This window comes from Monodelphis domestica, chromosome 1 (genome assembly GCF_027887165.1).
Source record: "Monodelphis domestica isolate mMonDom1 chromosome 1, mMonDom1.pri, whole genome shotgun sequence".
NCBI classification, from domain to species: domain Eukaryota; kingdom Metazoa; phylum Chordata; class Mammalia; order Didelphimorphia; family Didelphidae; genus Monodelphis; species Monodelphis domestica.
Window position 1 is genome coordinate 725,943,115 of NC_077227.1, and position 13,941 is coordinate 725,957,055.

Below are 13,941 nucleotides of genomic sequence, written 5' to 3' on the forward strand. Positions count from 1 at the left end.
TCATTCTGTAGTGAGGAAACGTTCCAAAGGAATGAAGAAGAAAACGTAATCCTGAGGGATTAATCACAAATTCCTAGTGAGGAAGGGAGGATGCCTCTGCCATTCTCCCAGCCACTGACAACTTTGGACTTTATGAACTCAACTCCGACTGTGAAAGCCTTGAGGATTGTAGACTTCTTCATATCATCTCCATGTCTCCTGCTGCTAGCAGATCCCACACTGCACAGAGCAGCTGAAGTCTTCTGTCCTGCCTGGGAGGCTGGCCTGAATCTTCTTGTAAAGGTCATACTGTATCAGTATTAGTTTGTCATTCCACATTCCAGGATGCTAAGATATTTTTACGGAGGCATTAGAGCCTTGATCACCATGCCAGCTCTTTGAAAGATTCTGTTTGAGTCCTTCCAGGGGAGACAAGCTCAGTTTCCTCCACAGTTCTCTTTGGCTGTTGGGATCTGCTGTAAGGTCAACCTTGTCTACATTCTGAGCTCTTCTTCCTCTTCAGGCTCTTTGGAACAGACGTCCTAGCAGTCATGGTATCCGACAGCAGACCTTTTCTGGGTGAATTCAGGTTGATATCTCAGCGGCCAGAGTCTACATCTGGGCCATATCTAGGGCAAAGGATCTGGACCAAGCCTCGTGTCTATTGCTCCCACTTGGCTTCAGGAAGACTTTATTATAGCTATGGCCCCAATCACCCTTTCATTGCCAAATTTAATAGCCTTTTCTCAATCTTCTTCCTTCTTGACCTCTGTGTAGCCTTTAATATTGTCAGACACCCTTTTCTCCCTGATACTCTCTTATCTCTAGGTTTTCTGCATCACACCCTCTTTCTCCTTTTATAAACTGACTATGGAGTCTCCATCTCCTTTGCTAATCTTCATCCAGATCATACCCATTTCTGTGGGTGTCCTGGAGGACTCTGTTCTGCCTTACCTTCTCCCTCTAAACTATTTCACTTCATGATCTCATCAGTTCTCAGGAATTAACTATCATCTCTATACTGATGATTCCTTTATCTACATATTCAGTCCCAATGTCTCTGCTGAACTCCAGACTTACATCTTCAACTGCCCATTAAACGTCTCAAACCTGATGTCCTATAGACTTTTGAAATTGTTTTAATCAGCCCAAATCTACCTTCTTGCCCCCCATCATTTTGCCACCCCCATTGAGAACACAAGGAAACAATTACAAACATGTAGTCAATTTAAACACATTTCCACAGTGACCATGTGAAAAAAATAATTCATTTCACTCTGAATCCTTCCCCTCTATATCAGGAGTGGATCGCATATTTCATCAGTGGTCCTCTGGAATCATGGCTGGTCATTACACTGAGAGTTTTCAGAGCATACTATTGTATTCTGTCAGTTATATGCCATACTTGTTTCAACCAATTGCCAGTTTATGGGTTCTCTCTCAGATTTCTATTCTTTACCACTTCAAAAAAGGCTACGAATTTTTTACATATCTGTAGGCTTTGTTTTCCTTGGAACTAATCTGCTCTTTCAAAAGGGTCCCCAGAGCTCTAATTCTTCCTCTTTCATTCTCCCCTTTCCCTTCTATTTCCCCATTGACTGAAATGTACTTCTGTACCAAAATTTTGACCAGTTCAGATGAGAGGGAGATTCAACTATTAGCTATTTGCTGTACTTCTCCCCACCATTCTCCTCTTTATTAGATATCAATTTATAATGGGATTTTTTTTTTGTCTGTTCATTCTTCTAGCCTATTTCCTGACTCTGGACTTGTTAGGGCTAAACTTGGTGGTACTTCTGTGGGGGGAAGTCTAGGCTGGCTCCCATCGCTGTTTTCTCGGAATATTAAACCTTGTGTTTAATTGAACTCATTGAGTTCAATTTTAGACATGTTGATCTAAAACTTGGTTGGGGACCCGTATCAGGGATCTGATCCCCACTACTGCTGCTGGGTTCTGAACTTCTTCTTTCTTGGCACACTGCCCAGGAATGCTTCCCCTTCTACAATCCTTCCAGGACCTGTGACCTGGAACTAGGTGTAGCCACCCAAACTGCCAGTTCACAACTATTCCCATTACAGTGTCCTGAATAGGATCTCCTCTTGCTCTGGTACACAGTCTCTCATTGGTCCTGGGCTGCCCCTGTGTTCAGGGTCTGCAGATCTCCATGTCTATTTTCCTGTTCTGAGCTGGCTTGGACAAATGACTCACTATGACTTTTCTTGGATTCTTCCATTCAGCATTAGGTTTGCTGTATTTTCTAGATCTCTCCAGAGGAGTCTTGTGAAGGGGAATTCACTGTATTGCTTCTTATCACTCAGCCATCTTGGTTTTGTAAAGATTAAAATTTAGGGGAGAGGGGGAGACTGAGGCAGGTAGAAATTAGTTTCTCTCTGCAAGGAATATATATTTTTTAGAGGTTTATTAAAGTTAAAGATTAAGAATATACAAGTAAGAAACATGTGCCTAGGCCAGAGGCCTAGACAAAATAACCTCACATCATGGAAGAGACGCCTCTGCTCCAAAAACGGAAGTCCAAAAAGCCCGAGCCCTTCAAAAGCCTTTGCTTAAATATCTTCTCGATCTCGGCCCAGGTGAGATTACAAGGCATTCTGGGGAAGTGGAGCAAAGGCTCATGGGGATTGTAGTCCTGTATTCGAGTCTATTTTTTACATCCCCCCGTGTGATCATTTGTGGAAAAATTAATTTTTCCCCAAAAGGATCATAAAAACATAATAAACTTAAAAGATTACAATAGTGTGAGGATAAGAGAAAAAAGAATAAAACCAATAATTTCTGAACACATTGACAAAAAGCCGTTAGGGGGCAGTCCCCTTTGGCATAAAAGTATACATACAAATAAATGTTCAATCAACCACACCCAAAGTTCAATTTTGTGCAACTTGTGGTCTGGAGGCTTCTTCATGGTGGCTTCTCCAACAGTTCAGTTCTGGATTCAGAGAGGTAGCATCTTCTTTACCTAAACTTCTTCTCAAAAGGAATTTAAACTTTGCAATTTAAATAATGATATTTTTTACATTCCCCCGTGTTGTGGGTGATTGAAAGATTCAGAATCAGTTAGGGATGCATGGCTGAGGTATGAGGTATATGAATCAATTGGCAAGAGATATGCAAGGCTTTCTCACCAAAAAATGAGATCCATTTCCTCTTTGTATCTGGCCATGATCACTGTGAGTAGAAGGCAAATGAATTGAACAAGGTTAACAATTTTTTCATCTTTAAAAATACAGTAGTACAAATATGTAGATATCAAAATCCCCAAAATTCTCAATAGCCCAATTAATTACAATAGCAAACAAACACACTTTCATATTTCACATAAGTTGCTGTATGACATTTTTAAAACCTATGAATTGATGGGACATTTGTCACAATTTTTACAAACATAGCAATCTTTCAACCTTGGTAATAAACATAATTTTTTTAAAACAAAGTAAAACTCATCTTGGGTTTAGAACATAATCAAGAAATCTATATATCATTCTGGTGCAAGTAAAGTAGTGAGCTGAAGAGTATAAATAAAGGTGCTCCTTTTTCTTGGAGGCTTATAGGGATACAAATGCCCTGAGATTAACTGCCCAACTTCCATTCACATGTGGGAAGGTTGGGGGTTATAAAATACATTTCACTTCAGCTACTGGGCCTTACCTCGTGGTAGGGGCAGGCAAAAATACCCAGATCGTTAAAAGAAATTCCAACAATCATATTTAAAAAACCCTTAAAATCAAATCATTTGAGGTATTTAGCACATTAAATTTTCCAAGGTTGTTAATACAATTATAACCAGTTCTGAAGTCCATCTATCCTCAGCAAAATAGAAAAAAGCTGTTTTTTCATATATGGGCTTATTCACAACAATATTTGTTCAACAGTTATAGGGGAAAAACAACAGAATTTCAAAACTCAGTACATTCAAAATAAATTCAATCAACCTTCAGTTCACAGAATAATATTCAATCCAGTAATATATGAACTTAAAATCACAAAGTTAAACCTTAAACAAAACAATGCAATAGAGTACAGAGATGTTTATAAACCATTGGAGTCTGAAATGCCTTAGAATATAGCCTTTAGTCTCTTCAAAGTTCCTTGGGTTTTTTTTTTTGTTTGTTTGTTTTTTTGTTTTTAATTATCCATTTAAATGTCTATTGTCCGAAGGTAGAGTAGTAAAGGCTAGGCTACGGGGTTCAAGGGATCCGTCCAGGGCCCCACAGCTGGGAAGCATCGGAGGCCAGATTTTAACTAGAGACGGACTCCCGTCTCTGGGCCTGGCTTCCAGTTCGCTGGGCCACCCATTTTCCTCCCCAAAGTTAAAGTTGAATCTTTGGGCTGAGTCTGCTCCCAGACGGGCAGGTAAAATCAATGAAACTGCCAGAAGAGTCAAAAATCCTTTTAAACAGCCCATTGCTATTAAGTTTCTGTTTGAAAAGATCTGTTTCTTCTCTTTAGTCTTTTCTGTCTTTCCCCTCTCTGATACCCCAGCAGCCAATACCCCCAGCCACGTGGAGGCTTAGCCTAAGGGAAAATCACCCGGTCTCCTTTCCCTCTGGTCTCTCCCCTCCGCCCACGTGGCCAATACAGTTACCAGCTGGTTGCAATGAGTCCTCAGCCATCTGCTCCAAGGATCTGGGTGATGAGCCGGCTGGGTCGGAAGCCAGATGGGTGAGAGACAGACTGCCGGGGTGGGTCGGGCTGGGAGCTGGAGCACAGCTCAGGCACCAGGTGAGAGGCCAGGAGCAGAAGCAGGAGCTGGAGAGGGCCGCAGGCAGGAGCTGATCAAGATGGTTTTCTAAAGAGCATCTCGGAGAACCTTGGCTTTAAAAAAAAATTCTCTAGGCTAAAAATTTTTTGAGAAGTTCTCATCCAATCTAGTGGTCGCCAACTGTAAAGATTAAAATTTAGGGGAGAGGGGGAGACTGAGGCAGGTAGAAATTAGTTTCTCTCTGCAAGGAATATATATTTTTTAGAGGTTTATTAAAGTTAAAGATTAAGAATATACAAGTAAGAAACATGTGCCTAGGCCAGAGGCCTAGACAAAATAACCTCACATCATGGAAGAGACGCCTCTGCTCCAAAAACGGAAGTCCAAAAAGCCCGAGCCCTTCAAAAGCCTTTGCTTAAATATCTTCTCGATCTCGGCCCAGGTGAGATTACAAGGCATTCTGGGGAAGTGGAGCAAAGGCTCATGGGGATTGTAGTCCTGTATTCGAGTCTATTTTTTACAGTTTCACCTCCCATCCAATAGACAGCTTAAACTCAACATGTCTAAAATTGAACTCACTCTCTTTCCCCCTAAACCTTCTGCCCTTCCACACTTACCTGTAACTGTTAAGGGAACACCATCCTTCTGGGTTCCCAGACTGCCCACCTAAGTATCACCCGTGACTCCTCACTCTCATCCCCTCCACATCCAATTTGTTGCCAAGACCTGTGGATTTGGCCTTTTTTAGTATCTCTTAAAAATACGTCCCCTTCTCTCCTCAGATACTGCCACCACCCTGGTGCAGGCCTTCTTGCTAGTTGGTCCTCCTGCCCAAATCTCTTTCCTATACACATCCACAACTCTGCCATCAGTGATTTCCTAATTAAAAAAAAAGCACAGATCTGACCATGTCCCTCTTCAGTAAACTTTGGTGGCTCCATCTCATCACCATGATCAAATCTAATTCTGCATTCAAAACCTTTCCTAACCTAGTTCCCCCACTCCCACCTCCCTATCTTTCTAGTCTTGTTACACCTTAACACCCTGCATGTATTTTTTGATCAGTGACGCTGGCTTCCTTGCTATTCTTCAAACAAGACACACGGGTCTAGGCCTTTTCACTAGCTGCCCCTTATGTAGATGTGCTCTCCCTCCTCAGCCACTTCTTTTGGCTTCCATAGCCTCCTTCAAGTCCCAAATAAAATCTGGCCTTCTACAAGAAGACTTTTCCCATTCCTCTTCATTCTCGTGTTTTTTCTCTGCTGATCATTTCCCATGTATCTTGTCTACAGCTTGTCTGCATATATGTGAGCTTACTTGTTGTCTCTCCCATTACATTGGGAGTTTCTTGGGGGCAGGGGCTGTCTTTTGTCTTTCTTTGTATCCTCCAGCACTTAGTAGAGTGCCTGGCACATAGTAGGAACTTAATATTGATGGCTTGACTGACTAATGGACATGCTTACTTTATATTAAATCTGATCAGAAAGGTACCCAGGAAATCCCCATTATAGATAATGCTAGCCCTTGGTTTGAAATCAATATCACCATTCTTGTGTGTGTGTGTGTGTGTGTGTGTGTGTGTGTGTGTGTGTGAGAACAGGAATGGGTATTGCATCTTGTTAAAAATTTTTTATTGCTATCATGGTTTTTTTTCTTGTTATTAATAGTCTGTTATGTTTATAGTTTTCATAATATTAAACCAGCCATGCATTCTTGGTATAAGACCCATCTGGTTCCAGTATTTAATCTGTGATATGTTGCTACAAAGTCCTTGCTAATATTTTATTAACATTTTCATATCAATAGTCATTAAGGATATTGGCATATAGTTTCTGTTCTCTGTTTTGACTCCTTAGAATTAAGACCATATTTGTGTCATAGAAGTAATTTTTCCTTCTTTTCCTATTTAAAAAAAAAAACCTTACCTTTCATCTTAGAATCACTACTAAGGACTAGACAATTGAGGTTAAGTGACTTGCCCAGGATCACACAGCTAGGAAGTGTATGAGGGTCAAATATGGATCCAGTACCTCCTATCTCCAGGCTTGGTTCTCTATCCACTGAGCCACTAAGCTGCCCCCAGTTGCACTATTTTTTTTTTCTTCAAACAAACATGTAGTATCAGAATTAAATGTTCTTTAAATGTTTGATAGGGCTAACTTGAAAATTCACTTCGGCTTGATGTTTGTTTTTATTTGAGAATTCATTTATGGATTGTTAAATATCTCTGTCTAAGACTAGGTTATTTAAATCCTTTATTTCTTTTTCTGTTAATCTGGGCATTTTTTGCCTTTTGCAAATACTCATCCATTTCATTTAGCTTGTCAGTTTTATTAGCATATAATTGAGCAAAAGAGTTCCAAGTAATTCTTTCCTCTCCCCTTCAGTTGTTGTGAATCACCTTTTTCATTTTTAATACTGGAAATTTTGTTTTTTCTTTTTTTAAAAATCAACTTTTTTAAGGCTCCTAATTTTATTTATTGAGTTTGGGTTTTTTCTTTCAATTTTGCTAATCTCTTCTGTGAGTATTGAGATTTTTGTTTTGGTGTTTAATGCGTTTAATTTGTTGGTTTTCTAGGTTTTTAAAATATTCATCGGTTTGCTTTTTTTTTTTTTCAACTGATGAGACTATTTAAAAATATAAGTTTCCCCCCTTAGTACTGCTTTGGCTGAATCCCCCAAATTCTGGTTATCTGCTCATAATAGCTGTTGTCATCACAGTTAATCATAGTATAGTATTGCTGTTTCTGTGTATAATATTCTCCTGGTTCTGCTCGCTTCACTTTGCATCAGTTCACCCTGGATCTATAACCAAGAACTGGGGAATGATTGAAGAAGATTCTAGATGGCACTTGTTCCTGCTCCCTAGGCTAGTTCAGGGAGCCCCTGGGACCATTCTTGCCCTGGTGCTTTCAGTCTTTGTGTATGGCTTCAGTTTAGTTTCAGTTCCCGAGCACTAGAATGTTCCACACTGGCATGTTGTTGACCAGATCCATTGTCAGTTTTTGCAGTCCTCTCTGATGCCTTGTATTGACCTGGACTGGGAAAATGACTTGCTGTGACTTTTTCTTCAATTTTCACATCAGCACTTGGACTGGTGCATTTTCTATAGGCTTTGTGGATGGACTGTGTTGGAGTAGCTGGGCTATACTACTTTCTGTTGCTCCATCATTTTCAGTATGCCTATCTTTCAACAGCTCTTCCGACCACTGGCTAGCTTTGTATTTTATCACCTTGGTTAATTTGATTTGAGTAAATTTGCACCTCAGACTTGTTTTAATTTGCATTCCTCTTAGAGTTATTTGGGGCATTTTTTTCCATTTTATGATTATCGAAATTTCTTTTGAAAGCTTAGCTTATATTCTTTGATTACCTACTTATCCATAGGGAATGGCTCTTAGTCATATATTTGAGTCAATTTCCTTTAAGGTTTAGGTGACATATTTCTGTCAGAGATCTAACAGGAAGGATAGGAGGAGAAAAGGAATAAGCATTTATCTAGTATCTAATTTGTGTCAGGCACTGTGCTAAGTGCATTACAAATACTATCTCATTCATCTTCACAACAGCACAGGTAGATGCTGTTATTCTCTTCATTTTACAGTTGAGGAAACTGAGGTAGAGATTGACCTGCCCAAGGTCACAAAGGTAGTAAGTTGTCTTGAGGTCAAAACTGAACTCAAATCTTCCTAGTTACTCTGCCTCCTACCTGCTCTTATACTAACAGTTTGACTTTCTGTGTTTAAAATGTCCAAATTTAAAGAATCAAAATGGTATTCTCTTTTGTCACTACAGTTTTAGCAAGCTCCTTTGTTTAAAAGAATGAAGGTATAATAGTTGCAGTTAAACTAATGGAAGAAAGGAAGGAATAAGTATTTATTAGCATTTTCCTTGGGCTAAGCACTGTGCTCAGTACTTTCCAGCTCTTATCTCATTTGATCCTATTCTGTTGGCACTGTGAATCAGCTTGGAGAAGCCAGAGTAGGAGGCTAAAATATAGGTATAGATTTAGGATATAGATATATTAGCAACAGCTACACAAAATGCTAACAGAAGTAGTGGAGACAGCCTAGGAAATAGGAACAAAGAAAGACAAGGTTGTTGACATGGTTCTAGGGATGAGCAGAGTATCCCGAGAGGGAGAGAAGGGAAGAGCTTTCCAAGTTGCTGCAGGTTGATATTTGGGGTGAAAGGACTCTCATCCAAACACAAAATCGGGGCAAAACTGGATAACACACTGTCCCAAAAGCCAGATAGGAAGTTTAAACCATCAGGCTTTCCCCAAATCAATGACTGTGGTCAATATCCAGGATATGCACCAACAGAGCTGTCCATCTGTCGCTGCATCCTGAGGTCACTATGGTCCATTTAACAGGTATTCAGACCCAGCTGAGAATGGTGCAGCATGGCCCGTCTGCACTTTGTGTCTTCATCTGCCTCCGAGGCTCCAAGAAAAGCCTGGGCCTGGAAGCCAACAATTGTTATCTCTACTTTGACTCAGACACTGACCAAGCGTAAGTCCTAAAGGAGGAGCTGGGTAGGAAAGGGGTTACAAATGATTCAGAGGCCCATGGCCTCCACATCTAGTTACTCTTCCTGGAAGCTTCTGTATCATTTTTGTCCTTCCATTTGCAGGAGACATCTCCTAAGCCAACTTCCTCTTTCCTCAGGTTTCGAGATCAGTTATTGGCCTGCCTTGATTGAGTCTCTGGCAGCATTTTTGGATCCCAGGAATCTGCCAGGCTCCCCTTCTACTAAACTCTCCTGTTTGGGGAGAATGACACCTGTCCCCTTCTTGGGAGAGCATTAAAATACCAACTTAGAATGTAGGATTCTTTCTTCAGGAGTTACATGGATTTAAGCTGTAGAGGAAGCAGTCACGTGGCTGATCTCTTCTTTCCCCCCACAGGATGGAGAGGTACCTCTCCCTCTCCAGGGACAAAGCTGTGGCCCACATCCCCTATTTCTTCATCACATCAGCATCAGCCAAAGATCCAACATGGAAAATCAGGTTCCCAGGTGGGGCAGAGGCCATGGAAGAGGGCAAGGACAGGGGTAGGAGTGGGCCCAGCTCCAAGTATTGTGACCAGAGTTCTGTCTCCTTAGACCAATCAACACTGATTATGATGCTGCCTGCCCGCTATGAATGGTTTGAAGAATGGCAGGATGAGCCCCCAGGCAAGAGGGGGAGTGACTACGAGGCCCTGAAAAATTCTTTTATAGATGCTTCCATATCTGTTCTGATGAAACTGCACCCTCAGCTGGAGGGGAAGGTACTGGCATAGGGAAAGGAGGGAGGGAGGTCAGCCTTAGTTCTGTGTCCTCATACGGGGGCAGAGGAGTGTGGTCCTAACTCTGGGAGTGAGGGGAGCACAGCTGCAGACAGGTCACCATGAAATGGTACAAACAAACACACTGAAAAGGGAGTTTTCAAAAAACCTCTTTCTCAACCATCTTCTTTACCTCCTCAGGTTCATAATGTGTCAGTAGGGACTCCACTCAGCCATCAGTCCTTCCTGGCTGCCCCCCACGGAGAGAACTATGGGATTGACCACAACCTGAACCGTCTACAGCCCCATGTAATGGCCTCAATGAGGGCCCAGAGCCCTATTCCCAATCTCTACCTTACAGGTATAATTGTCTCACTGTGCTGAGATTTAAGTTGTCTTTAAGTTCCTTTGGCTGTCACCTCTTTGCCTCTATCTCTTCATCCCTCTTCAGGCTCTACGCTGAAAGTTTTCTATGAGCAACAGGAGATAGGAGATCCCTGGAAAACTAGGAGAGGTGGGGTGAGAAGAGAGAATTTTGATTTATGGTGCTTCTAACAGGGATCCTTAAATTGGAGACTGAGATCTTCTTGTTTTAACATTTTGATAACTACATTTCAATATAATAGGTATAACTAGCATTTTGTTTTACGCATTTAAAAACACTCTTTAAAGAGATCTATGACACAAAAAGGTGAAGAGCCCCAGCCCTAGACAGACTCCCCAGATTCCTGGCATTGGAAGTAAACTGGTCTCTTTGAGTTCCTCTTGCATCTTCACTCAGTTGCTATTTTGCCCAGACCCTGATCCATTTCCTCAGAAAAGGAGAGAATGTATTCTAGTGAGGTGGAGCACAGCATGGACTCGGGGGTCCCTTGTCTTCTCCTGGAGCTCAGGCACAGCCTTCTGAATTCTCTGGTGGAGAAGCAGGTTTGCCACACTGCTTGGCCCAGCACTCCCATGACTGTTTTTGCCTTCCAGGGCAGGATGTGTTCACCTGTGGTTTTTTGGGAGCCTTACATGGGGCCCTGCTGTGTAGCAGCACCATCCTACAGCGGAATGTGCACTTGGACCTCTTGCGACTCCAGTCTCGCATCTCTGCTGTCCTGCCCAAGAGGATGAATTAGCACAGGCCAAGTGGATCATGTAAGGCAAGGGAGCTCTGAGTGGCCCAAAAAGCTGGGCAGAAAGCGGGACACACCTGTCAATTATCCTCTAATGCACTGTAATGCCTCACCTCATGCCTTAATGAAAGCCATACTTATCATACATAGCTGTCAATTGAGATTTCCAAGGTGAAGCCTAAGGCAAAGGTTTTTTCTTTTAGATCACGGTGGTCAAAATCAGGTCCTTGGTGGTCTTCTAGGTGGGCTAGGAGATGGTGTTTCCTAGCAGTGCTTCTCCTTAGGCTTCTATTGTGGACTAGTAATTTATTTAGGCCATTAAACAAAAACCAAACATTACCTCCTTGTAACCACCAACAGTGAGAGTTCTTTACTTGGGTACATCATGGTACAATGGTACAATGTTTCTGGAATTGGGACCAAAATTCTGGTGACACCTCTGAAAACTATGGGCAAGTGACTTCACATGTCTAGGCCAGCTTCTTCAATTGTAAATGAGGTGGGAGATGGAGGGATTACATAATTTCTTCTTTTTTTTTTAAACCTTTACCTTCCGTCTTGGAGTCAATACTGTGTATTGGCTCCAAGGCAGAAGAGCGGTAAGGGCTAGGCAATGGGGGTCAAGGGACTTGCCCAGGGTCACACAGCTGGGAAGTGTCTGAGGTCAGATTTGAACCTAGGAACTCCCATCTCTAGGCCTGGCTCTCACTCCACTGAGCTACCCAGCTGCCCCTTGGATTACATAATTTCTAAGGTCCCTTCCAGCCCCAAATGTATCACTGCATCTCTCTGTGAGAGGCACCGATTGTAGGTCTCTCATGAGGGTTATAAAGAAAGGTAAAGAATGGAGTGAATTCAGTCTAATGAATGAAATAGGAGGTAAGAGAATTGGCTTGGTGGTCAGGGAAGCATGGGCTCAAGTCTTACCAGTAACAGATGCTAGCCAAGTTGTTGACTTCTTAAGGATCTAAACAACCCTCTAAGACGAAGTGGCAGTTCCTCCCTATACCATTGAAGTCACAGGTCTAGTCCCTATCCCAAGTTTAAACTCTAGGGCAGCAACCATCTGCCTTTTGAGTGGATTCCAAGGGCCCAGAGTGAGAATTGCCTTCATTAAGTATTCTTGGTAGGGTCACTTTGAAGTTTTCTATCAAAGCCCCAAGGTTGGTCCCCTTCTGAATAATAAAGTTAGTGAGATTTTATGTTAAAAGCATAATCCCTGCTTTTCTCTTATTTTTCTATGTGCTATAATCCCTTTTTTAGGGTATAAAATCCATGTTTTATCTTGGCCTCCCTTACTCAGTTGGTTGAAGAAAGTGCTTTTGAAGCTCTGAATTACTGTTTATTCAGAGCAGGCACTTCCTTCCTTTTTGGTATGTGGGGATAGAATGAATAGGAAGATTTTTCTAGATACCAAAGCAGACTTTGGAAGAAGGCTCAGGTCAAACTGGTTTTGAGGAAGAACTATTCATCTCCAGCTTGTTTTTAATCATTGGCCACAGCCAATCTAAGGCCAACTTAGATGACTAGATTATAGACAGCTTCACTGGAGTTTGGTTCACGTGTGTGTGTGTGTGTGTGTGTGTGTGTGTGTGTGTGTGTGTGTGTGTGTGTGTGTGTGTCACAGCAATGTCCTCAGCACCAGATTTTCCCAAAAGCCTCTAGTATGTATGTTCTCCATCCCCTGTACTTCTTCAGTTACATAAGTGGAGAATACTAGGTCATCAGCAACAACTACTCAAAGGTATAGCTACAAACATGTCTGTAAGTTCTTTTCCAAAACTTTTGGGTTTAGGTGAAAGCACAGATTCAACATAATTTCCTTTTTAGGGAGAATAGTTATAAATTCATTCTTCCTAGGCTGTGGTCTCCTATCATTATTGTGTATTCTTTATGTGAAATAAAATTTTCATGATATTGATATTTACTTTCTAACAAAACACCTGGCTCTTAGGAAGGACATTATTGATAGGCTAAGTGTCCAGAAGAGGGAAAGCCAGACAGACGGTGAAAGATCTTTGAATCTGTCATATGAGGATTTGTTGAAAGAACTCGAGCTGTTGAGAATGTAAAAGAAGCCTCCAAGACTGATCCGAAGGCTTCTTTTAGTATCTGAAGGGCTGTGATATAGAAGAGGGATTAACTTGTTCTGTTTGGCCCCAGAGAGCAGAACCAGGGCCAATGGATAGAAATTGCAGAGGGAACTTCAGGCATGGTGTCAAAGAACATCTCATAATAAGAGCTGTCCAGAACGGTAATGCATTGCCTCTCAAGTCCTGGGTTCTGTAGTGTGGCTTCTTTTTTTGAATCTTAGTAGCACTGGCTTAGATAGCTAGCGAGATTCCTTCCAACTCTCAAATTCAGTAATTCTGGAAAAAGATTTCTATTACCTGTATTATACAAGGAAGTAATGTGCACCATGAGAATATCCATCCTATAAACATAATATTCTTGAAGGACTCTTAACTATTCAAGCTTGTTTTTTGAGAGCAAAAATCCCAGGTATTCCTAAACTTGTAAATAACATACATACATTCAGTCAAGTTGGATTTTCTTAATACTGTTAAAGGCTCTAGTTATGGTCCAGTTATACTGTATATTCTGATTTTCTACATTTCCTTTTATTCTGTAAGAGACCTGAATTGAATGATGTGACCTACCCATACCTTTCCCATTTTTTTCTGCCTTTCATCTTTTTTTTTACCCTAAAATGAACTGTTTATATGTAAATCCTGTGTCATGTGATAATCTCATCTGATAGGCTTTGTAGTGTGTATGAACTGAATCTGACAAATAAAGCTGGTCTCAGTACTACAATATAAAACTGCCTCTTGGGATGGCAATGCATGA

General features: G+C 41.4%; 1 protein-coding gene across 2 annotated transcripts in view; it reads left to right on the top strand.

Annotated features, from left to right (window-relative positions):
- LOC100030337 (all-trans-retinol 13,14-reductase) overlaps positions 1 to 13,915 on the top strand; it is a 36,834-nt gene extending 22,919 nt beyond the window's left edge. For both annotated transcript variants that reach the window (XM_001379837.4, XM_007477785.2), the window contains exons 7-11: positions 9,076 to 9,214; positions 9,610 to 9,719; positions 9,807 to 9,973; positions 10,172 to 10,331; positions 10,949 to 13,915. In XM_001379837.4, the coding sequence (XP_001379874.2) occupies positions 9,076 to 9,214; positions 9,610 to 9,719; positions 9,807 to 9,973; positions 10,172 to 10,331; positions 10,949 to 11,094 (722 nt within the window). In that variant the 3' untranslated portion in view covers positions 11,095 to 13,915. The remainder of the gene's footprint in view (positions 1 to 9,075; positions 9,215 to 9,609; positions 9,720 to 9,806; positions 9,974 to 10,171; positions 10,332 to 10,948) is intronic.
- The last annotated feature ends 26 nt before the right edge of the window (positions 13,916 to 13,941 follow it).